Raw genomic sequence first — 21,784 nt, forward strand, 5'->3', positions numbered from 1 at the left:
TGTTCTGCTTTTTTTCTCAGTGTTGCCAGAAGGGATCACTTCTGCATAGTAATTTATGGATAAATTTCAGTAGTTCTCTTTAAACAGTGCCGGTTTCAAAAGCTGTTAGTTCTGTGAATATGTAAGATCCTTGTTAACTTAAATAATTCCATGAATTCTCAAGTATATTATATACAAGTTCACTATATACATATATAAATAAATAAATGTATGCTACAGTTTGTTATTATTTTGTTCTTGTATATGTGTTCTACGTGCATGGTAGTTTTATACTTTAGGATTAGCATCTGTTGCATACGCATTTATTTCCAGTTTAACAAAGGGCAGAAAGAACAGTTAGTTTCCATTATATTGGGAAAATTAGAGTGTGACCAATTCAAAATGCTCCTCATGAGCAGAGGTGTGTCAACATGTATTTCCTGTACTTCATAAACTTTGTGCATCCAGTTTATTCTTTGTCGCAGCTGTGAGGCAGCGTATGTTTTATGAATTACCTGGTTTCTCTGTGTGCATGCTAGTGGAATACGGGGGTGGATATCCTTACTCCTGTAATACCACGTTGCCATCAATGCCATCGTTGCTGTGAAGAGAAGTACCGTAGAAGGCAGAGGCACTGTGAAGGTGATCAGTGTCTGCTTAATGGCACAGCAGAACATAAGGAGCGGGGGTGTTTCTATTTCTGGAAGGATCTGCTTGCTAAGCATTATATGTATGTAATTATATGATGATATTTTATCTGCTAATAGAATTGAGGAGGAGTTGTGCAGATAGTTGAAAAGAAAATCGTTGGATTTGTGCTTGCAGGTCATGCCTGGCATGCTCCCTGCCTAGGCTAGCTGGGCAAGGAGACAAAATTGTATGGATTATAGGATGGGTGGAGGATCTGGCTGGTATTTTGTTCTCTGTTTATTTGGGGGCAGGGGGAGTTTACCTCCTCTTGAATGACAAATAATTTTTGCTTAATTGTTAACTGGTGAGTAATGTTCTTGATATCAGTGCCCTTATCATGTATAGGGTGCTTGAATTACTTCAATGTCCTGTTAACTTCCTGGATATGGGACCTCTTAGAAAATGTGGTCTTCTGTGTGAAATGGGCGTGTTAGTGCCTACCCAGCTCTGTGAAAAGCTTTGGGACTAGAGAAGAGTATTCCAGAAATGCATAGTTGGTATAAAAAAATCAACTTGGAGAAAGAAATTAAGTAAAAGCATTGTATTCTGACTGAAAAAGACTTTGGTGTTGAGCCCTAGTCCCGTTCTCATTCTGGCCTGATCTGTGATCTCTGCTTCAGCTTCCTTGTTGTATTGCAAAGGCATCACTGGCAATCAACCTTTTCTTTGAGAAGTAAATATATTTTTCTTGGTTGCAACGGAGAACATACAATTATGATAATATCCCATTGTTCAAAGGTCACATGATGTAAGAGTTGTGCTACATGCTTATGAGTAGACCAAAATGAAGTAAAAAGGAAAGATAACATATGCACAGACATTCTGGCAGCAATGTTTTCTGTTGGAAGGCAAATCAGCATTTTTATTTTACTTGTTTAAGGGTTGGGTTAGACAATGTGAAACCTTTCCGGTTTGCTTCAGAAGAGTCATATGAAAATGAACTTAAAATCTCATGTTGAGTTGCTTCTCTGTGAATTGAACCTTCTCTTTAGGAGAGTATGAAAAATCGAATTCACCTGCTTGATGTGTAAACGAAAAGTCATCAAGTCTTCTTTTCAAGTATTAGTAAAGGGAGAAAAAAGTGCAATGATTATGCATTCTTTCTGTGTGGGAGGACTAATGCCTGGTCTTTTCTGCTTCAAACAGTATATCCAGAGCTTGTAAAACAAAGGATTAATTTTTTTTTAAATGACCGGTCATGTTTTATTTCAGTCTTTGGATTAAACATTCATAGTATCTGAATTTGCAGTAGGTGGTTAGGGGCGGGGCAGGGGGGGGAAGAATATTATTACAGTTAAAGTGTTTTGGTTCAAGACTAGCAGCTGAGGCATGTAAAATCACTAAGTTGAAAATCTTGAGCCATTATTCTTATTCTTTTTGATAATGTCATGTAATGTCAGAGAAATAGGTTAGTATCTTTTTCTTGCCTCAAATTAGTACAATGTCCCTATGAGAAGAACCGTACTTCCAGGGCTTGAAGGAAGCAGAGGGGATAAGTGTTATTAATTGGAATAGTGAGGTTTTCTATCTGAGACATACAATAATAATAAAGGAATACTATTTATTTTTATTGAGTATAATTGGTATCACATCCTGGTTTGCATAATAGAGTTACCATGTGCTAGTGATTTATTTTTTTTTTTTCATGTATCCATGGTCACCTTTCAGCTTTTCTAATATAAAGATAGAATCATATTCTGTAAGCTTTTGATATTTTGTGGGTTTTGCAAACTGTCTACGCAAGTCAAAGGTAAACGTTATCTCTTTCATAAATATTTAACATCTGTTTTACTGGGCATCCTTTATATTTGGACCTTTACTATTTCTCTGTTTTAGACCTTTACTATTTTACTTTATTTTTAAATAAGGGAAAAAGCCTCATTTTAACTACATATCACAATCACCTACTTAATTCTTAAGCTTTTTTTTTTTTTTTTTTAATGTGAAAGTTTCTTTTTCCAGTGCAATTAGTGTTGGTATTTAGAATCAGTGACTCACTCAGCACCAAATTTTCCTAGGCATAGCATCATGCAAAAAATCTAGTATTATCCAATTTCTTCGTTGTTGGGTTTTTTTTAATAATTTTTTTTTCTTATAAAGCATATATTCCTTCTTAGTATGCAAGGACTTGAACACTCTTATATTGTCTTTATTGGCATACATTTGTACAAGTTACCACACATCCTTATGAACATGTATTCAGAAATATGTTTTTGTTTGAGATGTTATATTAAATTGTGTTGCTGTGATGCTCTGTTACTAAGACTATGTCAAGCCTTCTCTGTGACAAAGTTCCCTTGAGGCAGAACTGGGTGGTTTTTGCTCCTTGAAGGCTTTTCCCTTCATGGTACAGACACCTCTTTCTAAGTCCTAGTAAAACAGATCAGTGTGATTTGCAAGTAAAAAGAAGTGTTTGCATTTAGGAACACTGGATATTAACAGAAAAGAATGGAGAAGCAGAAGTATTTCAGTTGTTAGAGTTCTTGAAGCTTAACATTTTAAGTGGAAATGCATTTGAAATACCTATGACCCTTCTATTTTACTTTTAAACCTTCCATTTCTTATCAAACATGGACTATAGAAGAAAGACCACTGTTTGTCCTAACATTCCCAAACCCTTAACAGTGGATGCTTCTGTACCATTAAATTCTTTGCTTCTAAGTAAAAAGATTGTGTTATATGAATATGCACTTTACAAAAATTAAGTACAGTTGGAGTGTCCAGTTGCATGAACTGTCTGGAACTGATACCCAGCTTTCCTCTTGAGAGAAAAGCACTAAATAGCAGAACATTGTATGTATCAAGGCCAAGAGGAAGGTGCAGACTGAGGCTACTAAACCTGGCTCAAAAAGCCATTCATTCACCATTCATTCATTATGAAACGTTAGACTTTTTTCTTTTTGAAAAAAATAATTGCTGTTTGTAGATGTCCTGCCGTATTCACAGACAGATCGTGCAATTTAATAATTTTTACGGGCAGTTTTGAACAAATCAGTTAATTGAAAACATTTCCTATTACTTCTAGAGAAGAAACATCCCCACGCGATTTTTTCTTGTAAAGATATTTTTTTTCTTAATGCTGAAAGTTCATGTCAGCCTTCTTCAAGAAACACCTCTGAGTTCAGAGATATATGTAAGACCTTTTTTCTTTGAACTCACGATGAAAATAGTTTTTAGGTTTTTGCTACTTTTGTCCCTTCTACAACAGTGAAGATTTCTAGAGGTGCTCTTTCTCTTCCATGCTGATCTCTTGAAGTTGGTTCATTTGTCATTAGCAAACCCAGTCCTAAAATAATCCTCGACAGATTGGTAGTTATTAGTACAGTTCAACTGGAGAACAATCTTGAATGTGGATTCACCTTTTTTTACTGCCTCTGCTACTATGATTCTGAAGTTCTTTGGTTGTTGGTTGGTTGTTGTTTTTTTTTTTTTTACTATACTACTCTGGATAAAACTGCGTGCAAAACAAAAAAGACCATGCATGGAAGGGACATGTGGAGGTTTTCTAGTCCAAACCTCTGCTTAAAGATCTGGTTGGAGCAGATGGCTCAGAGCCCTGTCCAGTTGAGTTCTGAATATCTTCAGGGATGAAAACCGCACCATGTCTGTGGGAGCTTGTTCCAATATCTGGTCAGAATTTTCACTATTCTGACTTCTGTCCTGTGGATCTTGTCCTAATCTCCCTGTGCAACTCTGAGAACAGCCTGCCTCTATCTTTTAGAGGACTGTTTATAGTAGAAGTAGTATACTTTAAGTATGAGAATTTTTAGCCTACTGTGGTCACTTTTGCTCAGGCATGTGCAGGACCATTGGTGTCTGATCTTTGTGACCTAGTTTGTAGATAACTAATCATACTGTTCTTAACTCTTTTTGTAGAATACAAACTAATTTCCAGGGTTTCTGATTAGCATTAAATTGAATCACGGTTACAGAGATTGTTGATCTGCACTTGATGTTGATTAATTACAGGTACATTGTATTGCCTAGCTATGTGTAACAAAGTTTTAATTCCAGTTTAATTCATGCTGCGTTCTGGGTTTTTTTGAGGGGCAGATGGGGAGAAGGCTTGGTGAGGGGAGAGGTTTTTCCTTCAGAAAGCACACGTGTTGATTGTATCAGCTTTGTCAGACTTCTCGCAGAAGTTCAGGTACACATTGTAGAAGTGCGTGGCTTTTGAAGTAAAAATGTATTTGTGATAGAGAAAGCTTATAGAGGGACATTACAGAAATTTGAAAGTTTAACTGCATGATTCTTTATTTTCATAGTAAACCCAAACCTAGTCTTTGCATGTTCTGGTCCCAAGAAACCAATTATGGTGAAGGCTGGAGACCTCAGAAGAATTTTCTATAAAAACTTGAGTTACTGAAGCTGTTAGAATTAACTCTTGAAAAAGTTTCTGTAGATTCTGGAGGCAAAGAAAGAAGCTGAATAATATTGTAATATACTTTAGATGATAAGGTTTTATTTGAACTCATCTTTGACTTTCAAGAGTGAAAAAGTTGGTATTTTCTAAGTGGGAAATTCTTGAAGTTGGGAGAAGCTGACAAAGAATCACGGGCAAAAATATAAAAAAGATCCTCAATTAAGAAATACATGTGTAATTATAGATGTATATATATACACACATAGATATGTATATATGTAAAATATAATTACTCATGTCAATAGGTAAGCCTCTGGAATTAATTCCATATTTGTCTTATTAGAGGTAATAGGGTTTTGGGGTTTTTTTGGTGTGGGGTTTTTTTTGGGTTTTTTTTTTTTTTTTTCCCCCGACCATAGAAAGATTTCAGTGATAAAGACATTTGGAAGGCAAAGTATACAGACCTTTTCTGTCTAGAGCCTTTCAATTGAAAATATGTGCTAAAAGTACCACTGTGATACTTGCAAAGTCTTTTCTTCTGAATGATGCTATCCTCTGAGTACTTAACGGTTACACATGGAATCCCCATGTGGTTCATGGGTTGTGGTCTGGTAGAGAGACAAAACTGGTACATGCATGTGGTAGATCTCTATCTCAGGAAATACTCTAAAGTCAACCTCAGCGATTATTTCTGAATCACAAGCAGAGTAGTATTTTAGACGTTGGCCTAGGCTTCACACCATTTTACTGATCTAGGAGAAAGCACGTCTCTCCTGATACATATTATTCCTTTCCTGTATATAAATGCTCACCATGTATTTGGTGATTTTACATGTACGTAGAACAGTGAGTGAAAGGTAGGCAGTATCTATCTAATATTAAGCCCTTTTTTCCCCCCACTAGTAATTTCTTTTGCATACAGTCTATATTCATATGTTGTCACTCACAGAATACTATTCTAAATTACTTCAGTGTATCATACCTTTTACAAATACTTTTCTTATTAGCTCTTCAGGGATCAGATTTCACAGAACATCGTTTTGCTGGTTTTCTGATGTTACTTTCTTCTAGGATATAATAGGAATTGCCAGTTCTTGAATGCATTTTCCATGTGAGGCTGTGGTGGGGTTTTTCCCACTCCTTTGTCTTAAACGAATTTGAAAACCAGTACCTGCCTTCTCTGTGGGAGCTATCAGAGCCCTTATTCTGCTTGTAGGTAAACATGGAACCTGCACTTTCTTTTTTGTGAAGCTGTGTCTGATCTACAGAAGTGAAATGGACTTGGAATTTGCACGTTATTTATTTATTTATTATTGCTTTTTCCTTTTTTAAGCACTGTTTAAAAAAACCCCAAACTGTATGCTGAGGAAAAGGACCTACAAGTTCTACAACACAATCTTTGTGGAATTGATTTTTGCAGATTATCTTAATACCTATTTTTGTGGAATTTCAGGGATTTTTTTTTTTCTCATGTCAGTTCAGTACCTTTCAGATGATAATATGATCCATATGATGGAGAACATTGGCATTTTTGTGTTGCCTAACTTTCACTATCTAATGATAGGGGTAGGGAGTACAGCCCTTGAACAACTTTGTATGGGGTGGTATTGCCTGATTGGAAGATAAAAGGGCAGTTGAGTAAAGAAGTGAAATAACTTGTTTCAATCTAAGCTTTGCGTCTTAGATGTTGCAGGTTCTTAGTTCCGTCATCTAACCATCTTGTTTTAACAGTTGGCATGTACAGACAGACATAAGTTTGTATGCCTACAGGGATTTAGATGCTCTGCTTCAAGAAAAAAAAATGTAACCTTTCTTTTTTCTGATATAGTATAAAATCAACGTTTACATCTCTTAATATAGAGATGTGGATGCTGTATACTTTTGGCAACAGTTGATTGGTTCAAGTATTAAATTATACTTTCCATATTAGTTAATCTTCTAATTTTTCTTAAAACTTTGAAATTGTGTTTGTCTTTCATTTTGGTTAAAAAGGCCCACCCCCACCCACCCCCCGAACAACCCAAACCAAAAGTTGAGACCATACACCCCACCCCCTTTCTAAAAGTAGAAAACTTAAAACTGAATTTCCAGGTTTATTAGGGCATTTCATTCTCGGAAATTATAAAAAGCTTGTATTTCTATTTCTTCTTAAAAGATCTTCCTAATGCTTACCTTTGGTTCTACCCAGAATTCTCACAGATACCTCATTAAAAAATAATAGCTTATCCAATTAATAAGCACTCCACTTGAAGTAGCATATTTCTTAATAGCCGAAGAATTTAAAGTATCTCTGAGTAAATTTTGTTTCTTCAAAGATTTTTTTTCTTTTTAAGACCATGTTTGTTGTAATTACTAATGCAGTCTAATTTTCCAAATTGAGAGACAGTCCTAAATTTCCCTCTGGCCTCATGTCCTCATGGTCTTGTGATATTAGCCTTTGCTCAATTACATACTTTCCTTGTTAGATACAGATGATAAATGCTGAAAACTTAATGCGGAATTTAAGAGCTGTTAAGAGTTTTCCTGTTAAAAAACAATACAGAATACCAGATTACTCTTTTTTTTCCTTACACACACACACCCCCTTTCTGTAGCAAGAGTGTGAACTCCATTCATTAAATAACAAAGCACTAACTGAATGTTAGCTACATGGATCATGGTATCTTTGTAGGAAAATTTTGCATTCAATTTTATTGTATAGTCAGATGCTTTAATAATAAAAAGAAGTCCGCGGAAGCTTTTCATTGCAAACAAGATATTGCCATGAGGCAAATTACAGAATTGGAAGTAAGAAATGGAAAATTCAATCCTTTCAGTATTTTATTTTTATTTGAAGGATTGAGAATTACTGCATCATATTGTTTCATTCTTTTTGAAGAAAAAAACCCCAGAAAAATCACCTACATTTCGGTATCTCATTACAGCTGCTATTTTTAGAAATTGATACATGACAGATATGCTAGAAGAATTTAGCCTTACTGCTACAAAGGGAAGTTAAATTCCTCAATGTAAAAAAAGAATTAAAGCAAAATAAATATTGGCCAGTAGCTATTGTTTAATTTTTGTTTTGACAGTGATTTTTGGTAATGTTTATATAGTTGTTTGTGCCACCAGATTCCATAATAAATGAAAAGTATTCCTCTGATTATGGTCTAAGTGTTATCAAACAGCTTACTTTTAATGCTGAGATCTCAAGCAGGAGTGAAGAGAGAAATCTAAGTTTTTGGTTTGAGTTTTTTAGAAAATTTTACAGCTGCTCTAAATTTATTTTATTTGCCATGATGCTATACGTTCATAGTCTGGTCCTGGGCTCTGTACCCTTTGGGATATGTGTATTGTGTAATCAAGCATTTCTAATTCATGACTTAGTAGGTACTGTAAGTTGTTAAGATGCCACATGCTTATCCTGCGGCTGTAATTGGTATAGATCAGGAGAAAAATCTGTATTGGCTGCATAGAAAGAAGACATTTTATTCCTGTTTTAAAATTGCTAAAAGGTGCTTGGAGGCTTGGCTGAAGATCCATGAGGAAAAGTCCATGTGAGCTGGCTAGAACTTTGTGATACAGATTTATCATCTGTTCTGCTCTTTATCACAGAGGTATTGCCAGTATATATGCTTTCAAAATGACTACTATTTTTTTTTAATACATCTCATACTAATCTTGGATAGGCTTTTTGGAGCCTGCAGTTTCAGCCAAAGATTTATTCTTCAAATAATGCAGTCTATGTTATGTCTGCTAAGAAACAGTTAATTGATTGAACACGTTGAATGAGTAATTTATTAAGCATAAACTTGCATATAAAACTGATAGGTTGTCATAGGTAGGGGTTAAACCACCAACTGTCTTTGCCAGAAATACAAATGCAGCATCCCCACCCTCAGCCAGCTCCACACATGCTGTTCTGACAAAATAAATGGCGATATGCTCTAGAAGTTGTGCCTTTAAGATGTGCAAAATTCTGCAAGTTAGTTACATACTGAAAATTAGAGGCCAAGTAATATAGCATCCAGTTGAATGTACCTGGCAAATTAGTTGTCTTTACAGATACATACAAAGATAAATTGATCATAAAATTTATATTTGGTTTATCAAGTAATAGATCAGGTCGGGATAAATTTGAATTCTCACTAACCAGAGGTAAACATTTAAGTGAATGAAGAATCCTTCTTAATCCACTATTTGATGTTTTTACCACTTTTTCCTTTTGGAGATGAAGAATACCAGGATTTCTGGTGGGCTTACAACATTCCTTCTCCTTCTAACCGTTGGAACGGGGAAGAGGGGCTTCGTTCCAAGCTTATTTTTTTGTTTTATTCCTTGTGAATGGCTCTTGATCTTTCTGCATATAAAAAGATTTTGTAATGTGTGTTAGGGAACTGCATTTCACAAAGTTCTCATGGCCTATGTAAAGCTGATGGTCAGGCTTTGGTGACTGCATTTTGTATAGGAAAGCTTGCTACTCTCTTGGATAGGCAGAGCTATCTGTGTGTGGATACATTGGCCATCCGTTACCAGTCCCGGAGAAGGCAGTCTTGGGCAACCTGATCTGAAAGCAGTGCTGACCTTGCTTTTGAGCAGGACCTTGGACTGGATGGCCTGCTTGTCTTAATTCTGGCCTAAATTATTGTAGGATTTGATGAATACAAATTGTTGATAAAATCTGCTGAAAATGCAGGAGCTTACATATTTTGTAATCCATGAAAAGTTTCCTTCTTTTCACAGGAGTGTGACTGGAGAGCTTCTGAAGCCTTTTAGGGCATGACTCTCTCGAACTGTAATGTTTTGGGAATGGCCTGGATGGATGACCTACTGTGTCTTTTCCAACCATAATTTCTATGAATCTGTAATTTTGAGGTTGACTTCTTGTTGCCCAACTTTACAGTTACTTAATTCCAGTATCAGGCATATTTTAAGACACCACATTTAGTCATGGCAAGACTGTGTGGGCTGTTTCGTCTTTTTGTGTTGTTTTTTAAATCCTTCTGAAGATTGTCAGCACTTAATGTATTCTTTCCTATTCTGGTGCCACAAATAATGTTCCTAGCCTGTGAGGAAAGAGAAGTCTTATTGCCCATTTTGGAATAGATGATTGATTTAAAAAAGCTGCTCCCAAAACTGTTGAGTTATATGTGAGGTGTTAGGCTAATTCTGCTGTTTATTTATACCAGAAGTGCATTTCCATCACCAGAATAAGGGGTAGAATTGAAAAATTGTGTATTTGGTCATATTTTCAGTATTGTTATCAGTTAAGTTTATAACGTATTATTCAAACATTTTTTAGAGCTAAATGGCATGTGTACTTTTGAGGGCTATGAAAGACTTGTAGCTAAAAATAGGCTTGATTCATTTCTTTCTAAAGGGTTCTTGAAACACTGGTGTGGCCCTGTTCCCTTCTCCTTGCTGAAAATCACCCTTTTTATGCAAGAAGAGATATCTTTTTGGAAAGACATCTTCTAGGAAGAGCTCTTTCACAAACACTCTTTGAAGAGAGCACCTCACCCTTTGAGTTTTTGAAGTGGATGCTTTCTGTCCTAATTTGCTGCCTGCTTACTTATGATAAATGCAAAGTTTGCTAGTTTCTGATATTTTTATAATTATTTTTTTTTTTGCCTACAGCAAACAAAGCATGTAAACAAATCAGGATTTCTTTCTGGTGGACTAGAAACTTAGCTTTGCCTCTGAAAACAGAGGCATGTATGAATGTATATTATACATATACAAATAGCAAACAGTCTTTCCTAGGTGGCTGAGAATCACTTAGCCTAGAATTCCTGTGGGTTCTCCAAAGAACTGGAAACTGGAGGATTGGCAGTTAGGCATGAAAACACCATTGATACTACTGGGACTTGCTTGGAGTCTGTTTCTCTTTTTTTCCATTTAAATGATGTGTGGAATAATTCATAGATCAATCATGCTGTTACAGCCATGAAATGTCTGTGTTAAAATTTGTGGAGTAAGGTAATCTTAGGTCAAAATAGTATTGTGATCATTACCAGATTACGAAAACTGTATATGAAATGTGGCAACAAAGATGGTAGATTCAATAAGATGTTTCTCCATTTATTTTTTTTTTCTTCTGCACTACATCCTTTTTCTCTATCAAAAGTTACTTCTGTTTTATGTATACATAGGTTCTTACAAATTTCTTGTTGGGGTTTATGTTGCATCCTCGCTAGTGTTTAACACAGTTTTGCCTATAGAGGTTTCTGTCCTTTACTCCCTTATAAGTAGTTAATCACATCTTAGCATGCTATTTTTCATATTTGATAGGTATTTTTGTTTGCCTTTTAATTTTTTTTTTAAATAAGACTCTCCCATTTTAGCGTGTCTTTCCAAAATGGCTTTAATTCCTGTTGCACTCCTCTGAACTTGTTCTAGTTTGTCTTTTTGAAACAGTGCTGACTATGGAGTGCACTTTCTCCATCCAAGACAATCAGTTCTGAGACAATGGGAATAATGTCTCTTGCTTTTCGGGAGAAAATCTGGTGGGCTCTTTCGAAGTAATTATTTTGAAGTAACTTGGGTAGAGCCTGTAGGACCTGTTGATATGATACATAGTGTATTCATAAAACACCAGTTTGCCTTTCTAAAGCCTCTCTTTCTCCAGCTGACTGCTCTGATTGCTACTTGAATGCTGCATTTTGCAGTACCTATATAAATCACCTATATAAATCAGTCTGGTTTGGGTGGCGTTTAATAATAGGTAGCATGAATACATTGACATTCCCAGTTTGTGCATTGCTGACTGCTTCAGCAGTGGTGTTCTATCTATACAACTTCCATTGCTTTCATTTCTGTGTGTATGTGTTATATTTTTGAGTTAATATATTAAAGCTCTGATTGTTAATGGAATGCATGAATGTTTGACTGGTTAAGGTTAGCATTGATGGAAAAAATACCCAGCTACCTTCTTTCTCTCTTAAAGAATAAATCAGCACAAAACCTAACAAACACAAAACCATTAAAACTCCTTGCAGTCCCTAAAAAGATACTTACTACTTATAGCACATGTGTATACTGGATAATATACTTTAACCAAATCTGTCTGCTTACACTGTGACCGTGGTGATTTAAACTATTTGAATTGGAGTCTTTCTTGGTAGTGATTTTCAGCAGTGGATATAAACGGAAAGTGTCCCCTTCTGACATTCTAGTACTTTAATTTGAAGATTTCCTCCAAACCCTTTGAATTCTTCTGTTTCTGAGCGTGTGCTTGCACAGTAATAAAAGTTTCTCCAGCCTATAGTCTATTTTGACTGAAGTCAATTCACTTTACAAACATTTTGACATTCTATAAAGACCCTAAAGGTTCTTTGGCTCATCATTCGCATATCAGAATTATATATATATATTTTTAAATAGGTAATATGCCATTCTTTGAACACCCGTGTATATCTTGAGTTACTTTCATTAGCTGAGTAACTTAGCCTGCATTTTTGTAAAAAGAACAGCAGTTTAACTATAAATATATGAAAATGCCACAGAATTCAGGGCTACAACTCAAAAATGCTGATCAGTTTGTAAAATCTAAATCAGCCCCTCCATGAAACCTAGGGAAGGACCTCTGTGGTAGCAGAAAAATTTCCAGAAATTCACCACAGTCTTTTTCTAAGTTGCAGTTTGTGCTGACGTTGCCAGACAGCTAAGAAGAGATGGGAAAAGCAGGAAATCTTTTTGGATTTAATCTCAGTGATTTGAAAATGGAAAATGTTTTATTTTAAATTATAAACAAAAAAACCTATAAAATCCATGATATATAGTGATCACTTTAAATTGCATCATCTTCATTACTAATTAAGAAAATTCTTCATTTTGGAATCTGATGGTCAGAATTCCTACTTCCTGGACTGTTTTGGTTTTTTTGTTTTGTTTGTTTGCTGTTTGTTTGTTTTTTAAAATACATATCCAGACTAGGTTATTTGCTGTTTTCAGTTCATTTGTTGAGGTACTGGGGACTTGACTGCTGTATTTGAGAGCAATAGATACAGCTTTTAAAGTACCATCTTTCTGTTTTCTCATCTTGGAAAGCTTTTTCTGCATCCTTGCTTTCAGAAGTTGTTTGACAATATTGATGGGCAGTGCTTATCTTTTCCCTTGAAGCTATTCAAATTCCTTCATTTTTTTCATTTATCTTGATCAATAAAAAATTACTTCTTGAGAGATCTTGCAGTTCTAGCCCTTGAATCCTGTATCTGAAAAAGTTTTGATTTAGGTCCTTTGATCTTTTGTAGAACTTGTAAGTTAGGAAGACTTCAGGTAACCTGTGGCGATGAGTACTTGGATGAAGGACTGAATACTCATTTCTAAATGAGGAGGTGATGAGGTTATGAAGAGCACATAGGTAAGCTAGGGAGCAGTTGTATCCAAGTGAAGGTCTCTACTCATCTGTCACGTAACTGAAATACAGATACATGAGTCATTTTGTCTTTTGACTTCTAGTTGATCAGAAAGTCCAACACCTTTCTCCATGAGTCATTTTGTCTTTTGACTTCTAGTTGATCAGAAAGTCCAACACCTTTCTCCATGAGTCATTTTGTCTTTTGACTTCTAGTTGATCAGAAAGTCCAACACCTTTCTCCATGAGTCATTTTGTCTTTTGACTTCTAGTTGATCAGAAAGTCCAACACCTTTCTCTTATGAGACTGGCGAATTAAATACACCCATTTTCCTGTACCATAGAACGTTGTATTACTCCATACTGCTGGGCTTTCAAGGTTTGACCACAGTGACTTGCTCTACCCAAGTCTGTCCTTTAAAACTAAGAAATACCTTTGGTTTTATGAAGTTTTTATTGTTATTTTAAGGTAAAGGAAATATAATAATTCAGCAGCTGTGTTTTTGTTTTTAAATCAAGATTTCTGCTGTATTCTAGTACCATTTGAAGGATGGATGACGATGACTTTGGAGGATTTGAGGTATGTTATTCAGATGACTTAATTTTGAAATTTAACTTTTTAACTATTATAGGAATTTATAGCATTTTGTAAAATGCTATGTGTTACAATAATACTTTTTTTGTGTTTCTAGGCAGCAGAGAGTTATGAGTTTGGAGATGGTGAAAAGCAGACTATATCCCCTGCTATTGCTTGGGCAGCATTTCCTACAGGTATTGGTAAAATCACTATAAAAATTCTTAATAATGTATTGCTGTCCTTATGTATTCACTATAAATACTAGTACCCAAAAGGGTGTATATGCACAATAAAAGAATGGTCAGCAGTGAAATCTAGTATAAGAATATTCCTGAATAATTTTGGGAAGTTGCCCTTCTCAAAGTTAAACTTTTTTGAGGAATGAAAGTGAAGTATGGTTTGTCCAGGTCAACGCCTGATTGGCTTCTCATGGGAAGAAGAAATAGAGCTTCTTCATTCGAAGGATATTCTTACTTTTGAGTGTGGAATGTCTCTTGCAAACGATAGGGAAATGTACAAAAAGTAAACCTAAAAATAAGACTTGCACATGTTGCTTCCTCCATTAGATTTCGTTGACTCTGATAGTGTCTCTTAGGTGCTTTGTGGGGGGGAGGAATGATCTTTTTTTACTTAAGCAGTTTTTAAAAGTAGAAAATACATGACACATCCTTTATCTTAAGCAGAAGCTGAAACATCATGGAGCTACTTTTATTCATTTATACAAATGCCCGGTGCGTGTCTGGATTTTAAGAAATTGAAAAAAGCTCATTGATAGTGGATAAATGTGCAATAGCAGAGCAACTAAAAGATTAAAGAGGTGTAACTGATTGGCAGTTGATTTTGTTGTGGGATTTTAGTTTAGATTTCACTATTTTCATAAACAGAAACATCACTTTAGCAGCATTAGGAAGAAAAAAGCAAGCTCTATTTTAACCTTTGGTCAGGAACTAAAGACTTCTGCTTGTTGTTATATTATTATGCTAAATAAATTGTGCAAACTAATTATATTTTTAAACATAAAGGTATTTTTCTCATTATGAGCTCTCCATAAATCATACTTTTCGAATGTTTTTATTTGTTTATTTCTGGTGCTACTGGCTTTCATCCATTACTGAATAATTTATTTTATTCGTCATTGAAATAAAGGAAAACAAATAATAAGGAAACTATATTTTCCCAAATAACTTTATTATTAATTTTGACTGCTAGTAAAAAATACTGCTTCAATTCATTAGCATATTTGAATGTGTTTAAATTAAATCCAATACAGCTATGTGGTATGTATCTCATGAAGTCTAATTTAAACCTAACAAGGTGTGTAGAATTTAAATTATTTGTAAGTAACACAAAAGTTTTTTGTATGATTTAAGTGACACAGAAGTTTTAGGGTAGTTTATACCAAGGTATTTTAAGTCTTTCAAAATTAAAATAATTTGAATTTGGAAATAATTCCTTGCATTTGGAATATTTTGTTACTGTAAAAATCTTTAGGTGACTTTTTCATGCAAATGTTGCTGTGAACAAATGAACTTATTTAAAGAGGCGAGTTTTTAATAGGGTCAATCAAAATGCTCGTTAGGCATTGACTTGTAACTTAATGTTTTTAGTAACAGAAATGACAGAGTTTTCTGCCTACTGTTATTTATCTAAGTTGTTCTTGTCTTACTGACTGACCAATTTCTAGGGTAAGTTTTGCTGAAAAATGTCAGAAATGTATTTTAGTGCTATTGAGATTATTTTCATAAATTTCAAGTGTGATACAGTTATATACAACCAAGATTCGGTGAACTTTATGGAAGGAGGACTATGTTACCCATCTCATTGATTTCCTGCATATCTGATGTTTTTAAGATGTAAAAAGTTATAAAACAAAACACTGAAGCCTGTTGCAGTATTTCTCAGCATGCAGGAATAAATCAGAAATTATTTCTAAGGCTCCAGTGTTCATTACAGTGATCAATTTTGCCCTTGAAACTTGTCTTGGGCTTCCTACTATCGTTTTGAACATTGATTTAATTTTTTCGGTAGACAACATTGTGATGAAATGTTTATTGGTATGTGCAAATAATCTTTTCTATGCATTGTTTTGGAAATTGTTTATTAGCTGTGTTTGCTGGTTCAGAAAGGGAGAAAAGTAAGAATTTGTACAGCAGAAATACTATACTCTTCTTTCTCCTTCCATCAGGACAGTTAACAGAGAACATGCATCTCTTTCTGCTAGGCTTCTCTAGCAGTGTCACCTGATAGGAAAAGACTGGTTTTATTCTGAATGGCAAAACTGGTAACAAATTTGTTTGTTTTTTATCTCTTATGGTTGCAGGTTTGAATTAGAACCCATCATAGCAGGTGCTTTTTAAACATGGAAATAGAGCATAGGGCAGGTCTGAAGACCTTAGCTCTGTGAAAGTATGCATTATGAGTATGAAGAAGTTAGCAGTAGTGAAGAAAAATAACATGCATTTGTGCAGTCCTGTTACTTAGATGTCTTTGCTACTACTGTTAGCAAAGTCCAAAGAACCACCTGTTGTATTGGGTCTGTTCCTTCTGATTGTTTAACTGAGGTAGAAAAAAGTCCTTAATTAGTGTCATTGTATATGTGATGGATTTCTTTTTTCCTTTCCAGCCTTAACATGAAGTACTAAAAAGAATCACTACAGTATGCCCAGTGCCTGGGCTTTTGGAGAGATGTGAGGGAACTACTCAAACATCAGTGTTTTCTTAGCTTGGATTCGGTAAATGCATTTGTAAAGTTGGAGAGGCAAATGTTAAAAAAACAATGACCACAAAACGAAAACACTTTGGGAATAAAAAGTAGGTGTTTGAAAAGATGAGATCTCTCTAATTTGATTTTTTAAGAACTCTAAGATAAATTATGGAATATTCTAGTGCCTTATCTCTAGTCCACCTAGTTCCCAGAAGATATTCAGAGAGGCTGACTGTAATAATTATTATGGCTGGCCAGAAAACTCATGATATTTTCTTGGTTTGTTAGTGTAAGGTGTGTTTCAGGGGGTTTTGCTCTTTGGATTCATAAGCTAACTTTTCTGAGAAAAAGAATGTAACACTTATACTGTTTTCAAATAATTTCATTTATTGAACATTAATATTAAACAATTAAACTGAGCTATTTTTCATACAGTGGTCAAATCTAACTGCAAATGCGGTATTATTGACTTAGGTGTTTGGGGGTAACTTTACATACTTTTTAACTAAGAAAGTAACTCTGAAGTATTTTAGACTCTAATATGGTCCTTACAACTGATAAACAAGAGTCTTCAATGAAATAATTATTAGTAAGTTAGTTTTGCTTTGTTTTGTCTTTAGATGCTTAGCAGTAGAAACACGTTGTTATGCAACTTAATAAAAATAAGGTTTTAAGAGCAATGTCAATTTGCAGTTCAGTAAATGTGTCCTGGAACACTGAAGTGCCTACTTTTGTTGTTGTCGATATGTTTTAGGGTTTTTTTCTTCCTCAAGAAGAGTTGTATAAACTGTCAGTTTTCTTGCACTTCTGTGGGTGTCAGGTTGTCTACCTTTATGCCTGCAAGGAGAATCTTGAAATTTAGCACTGTGCTTGCATGTCAACAGAGTCTGGGTTTAGCTCCGCTTTTCTAAGGTTATGAAGAATATGTTTGTTGCTTATAGTGAATAGTAGGAACAGGATCTGGGTCTCTACATGTTGTGTCAGCGTTTCATTTTGGCAGGAATTCTTTGGATATCAGAAGGAGCTCATGTGATGAAGCAGGTGGTAAAACCAAGCAGATGTTCAGCAAAGGACTCTTTTGGAGCCTTGTGAATCTATCTGTTGCAGATTGTTCTAAGTAAAACAAAAGTTCTTTAAAAGAAAAGTAAAAACAAAACAGGGTGAGCGGTGCTTTTTCAGTGAAATTAAGACAGAATTCCCATCTGGGAATGAGATGGAAGTGCAGTCTGAGCAGGTGTTTCTGATTAAAGCTGTGCAGATTCAGAATGATTTTGTTTACAAGCGTTAGGTTAAACCAGATTCATGGCAGTGTTAACAGTGGATGAGGTGGAGAGTTTTTTGTTTGGTTTTTTTTGGCTTCATTTGGTGAGGAGATGAGGCTTATGCTATTGTTTTTTGTACCTGTTCTTCCAGTAAAGATTTTGAATATGTTGCTTAGTTTTAGTGAAACTGTTTATAGTCTCAGTTAATTGCACTTTTCTTTTTTTTAATCAGGAATTGAGTAATGATCCAGCTTGACCTGGTGCTTCACCAGAGAAAAGGAAGGTTGAGTCCAGTCACTGTAGATTCTATAGTGTTGGAATATATTTGGAGATTTAGAAGAGCTATAACCTATAGCTGCCATCTAGGACTGTGGGAGATGGCCGAACTGAAAGACCTAAGAGACAAGAACACACCTGTATGCAAACCAGCACTAGAGTATAAACATCTCAATTTCACTGTTTTGCATGACCTAGGTGACCTCCATTTGTTTAATGGAAATGTAATCAGTTCACTCCATGAACTGGAGCGCTGTTCAGATGCCCAAAAGCTGGGTTCACCTTTTAAGGGGAGCTTGAGTAGCTAGCTGCTTTGTGTCCATCAGTTGTATTGACCAAGTATCTACTAACTGTAATGCTCACATAGCCATATAAGTTTACGTGCCTTAATGTGGAGCCATATTGCATTCCCAAGTTTCATTGGTTTAGCTTCTTACAGGGTAAGATTTTTCTTTAATTTTCTTCTATCCTTTGGCCACATACATTAGAAAAATTGCTAGTTTTTATATGTGGCCTCCAGTCTGTATTGATCCAAGGTTGTTTTATTTATTAATTTTGGACTGAAACATTATATCTGTACTTCCTGTCACAAAGGTGTTTCAGAGGAGCTCTATTTATTTGTTTATTTTATTTATTAAGTTATTTTGGGAATCTTCTTGAATCTTTTCTGTGCTTTGTGTCATGTCAATATGTTTACCTTCCTTAAGAAGAACTAGAGGTAGCTTATGTAATTTTGAAGCTCTTTATTTACCCTTTGATTTAATTTGGCCAAGTATTAGGTTTGGTCGTATAGTGAGAATTCTTAGTGCCTGCTTTGAATAACAGAACATCCTCCAAATTCCTGGAGAAGATTTTTCTCCTTGTTCTAATACTCTTTTATTAACAATGCATGTGGACTGTATATATGCAAAGCATATTTTTCATGTTTCAACTAAGCATTCAGTAGTTCTGATGGTCTTGTTTGTAGCATTGAAAAAAGATGTTTTAAGTCTATATGACAAGTGATGGGGTGATGTGTGCTGGTGTGCAGCCATGTAAGAAGAGATCTGCATTGCTTGGAAGGTGCTGTTTTCAGCTGTTGTGTTGAAATGGTTGTTTTCAGTTGTTTCTTTTCGTGTTAAATTCTGTGTTTCTGCAGAATACTAACATCTTGACTTGGGAAGGGTGGTGGAGGGGTGATAAATAGTAGCAGGACAGTATTATATCCTTAAAAAGATTGGAGGGAATTGGCTTTATTCCTTGCCATGATTGGACAGGGTTTAAAGGTCTTTGCTGATAATGGTATAAAGCCTCATTTAACTCTGGAATGGTCCTGTTTTTTGTTTGCTAATATTTCCTTTACCTGGGTTATGCTGCTTTGAAAATGAGTCATATAACTTTTCAGATTTGATTATCTGAAATTAACATATGGTTAAAAGATTGTCTTGTTGCATGTCTATTAGATTACATAACACCTCCTCTCTCTCTTCCTTAATGGTTGCCAAACTGCTTTAAAAGACAGTCATATTGACTGAATATTTTGCCAGGTTTCTGGAAGCCTTTGAAATAAAACTAAACAAAACTGATGGGAATGAGTTCTCAGTTTTCTTAAGTTGTGTAGTCATTGAATACTGAAAGATTTGTTTCTGAGGTTCAACTAAATGGTTACAGTGCTGTAAACTTTTGGTAGCTGTATATAAATTTTACTTAAATAAGAAGTTAGAAAATAAATCAGTATTTCCATATGGCCTGGGATTTAAGCTGTTGGAATAGTGTTACTTATTTTCTAGAGTAGTTTGGCTTTGAAAGGATAAAATGTGGGGAAGAGCTTTCTGCTGTGAACTAAAAGAAATCATCTTGAAAGTACATTAGAGTCGGTTTTCTTCCTCTCTGTATGTTGATGTATGACTGTAAACTGGTATGTATAGAGAAGCAGCGAAGTGTTTCCTGTTGATAGGAGGACATTCGTGCTCATTGAAGCCGACAGAGAAATTGCTGTCAACTTCAGTGTTACGTAGACATTTAGCTGTTGATCCTAACTCTGATACCCCAGTGGATGTGGAAATACACCTCATTCTGGTGAACTGGTGATCTGCAAATACAGTGATTAAAAGTATTGGGTTTGGAAAGGGAGAAATTGGGAAGTGTGTTAAGGAAAAAAAAAAAAAACAACACCCTGAAAATTGCTAAGGTAACTACTAAAACTTACAGTTTTGCCAATACTATGCATGCCATCTGAGAACCTTATGACATTTATTATGGCCCTATTGGGTGTCAATTGATATCTATTGTTGTACCCTTCTACTCATTCTTTAAGCAGTATAACCTTTTTTAATAGTTATCCATATACAATGAGGTAAAAACAGTGTAAACATAGGAAATACTTTGTTTTGAATTAAATTTATTAATTCTTGCTTCTTGTTTTGTGGGAAAAGAATTTTTTGTAATACATATTTTGGAACAGATTCTATTCTTTCATAAACTAAGTTTTTCACAAACAATGATAAGCTCATTTTATTGGGTGTTTGTTACTTATGTATTTTAGAATGCATTTGACATATGCTGTTGTGTGCTAGTTTGCCGTGTATTGGCAAAAGTAAATTGGTTGAGTTATGTAAATACAATAGTTTTCAATTTATTTTTCCCTAAGCTGCTTATTCAGCATCGTGCAGCTGTAAATACCTGTATTCTGCCTCCGATGATACAGTTGACAGAGATTCCTGCCTTGTAGGATACTGTTTTCCTGTCCCTTACAGTTGTGCTTGAGCAACCGTATGTGGGTCCTTCAAAGGAGATCACTGAAATTTGGACACATAAAACCAGGCTTAAACTTTCTATCTGAATGTTACTTTTAACTAAAAATGCTCAGTGTATACAAGATCATTTAAAGGGTCATTGGATTGTATGATTGAAGACATGGGTAGTTGAGGATGAAAATTTAGGGTGTTTTGTAAAATTTTTTTTTAACAGCTGAAACCCACACGTAGGGTGACTGTGCTGCAAATACTTTTGTAGAACGGTGCAAACTATGTCAAAGAATTATATGGTCTTTTGTCAGAGCCCTCTGACATATCATCTCTTAATTGCTGGATGTAAATAATATCCAATTAGTAAATGTTACTCTTTATTTTTTCAGTGGTGTATTTCTTATCTAATGTATTTATTCTGAAGCTCAGTATGAAGTGTATGACTCATATAAAATGTTGATTTAACAGTTCATGTTAATCCCCTTTGTTTTGTTTTCAGAATTTCTGATCCCCCAGTGATTTTAATAATTGTTTGAGCCTCGTTACTAGGATAAAGATAGAGAATTTTTCTTCTGTGAGCAAGATTACAGGCTGTTACAGATCTCCACTTCTGTTAACAAACTGCATGGTTTTGTCAGTTCTTATGTACAAACTTGTGATATAATATTCTTCATACTGGAAAGTCAAGGGTTCAGAAACTATCAGTTTTAAGTACAATAACTTGGCAATAACTTGTATCTGCATCTTATATCAGCCTTCTTAGGCTTGTGACTTTTGATATAACTGTAATTGGGTACATGCTACTTTTCTTTATAATACTGCAGCTTTAATCAATCCGTTTATTTGGAAATTTGTCAGGACTATTAACC

At 35.0% G+C, this 21,784-nt stretch overlaps 1 protein-coding gene across 6 annotated transcripts in view; it reads left to right on the top strand.

The window, feature by feature from the left end:
* Positions 1-21,784, top strand: part of CCDC91 (coiled-coil domain containing 91) — a 150,049-nt gene that overhangs the window by 13,241 nt on the left and 115,024 nt on the right. For all 6 annotated transcript variants that reach the window (XM_056341289.1, XM_056341287.1, XM_056341288.1 and 3 more), the window contains exons 2-3: positions 13,890-13,950; positions 14,063-14,141. In XM_056341289.1, the coding sequence (XP_056197264.1) occupies positions 13,921-13,950; positions 14,063-14,141 (109 nt within the window). In that variant the 5' untranslated portion in view covers positions 13,890-13,920. The remainder of the gene's footprint in view (positions 1-13,889; positions 13,951-14,062; positions 14,142-21,784) is intronic.

The sequence above is a fragment of the Falco biarmicus genome, chromosome 5, assembly GCF_023638135.1.
Source record: "Falco biarmicus isolate bFalBia1 chromosome 5, bFalBia1.pri, whole genome shotgun sequence".
In the NCBI taxonomy this organism is placed as follows: domain Eukaryota; kingdom Metazoa; phylum Chordata; class Aves; order Falconiformes; family Falconidae; genus Falco; species Falco biarmicus.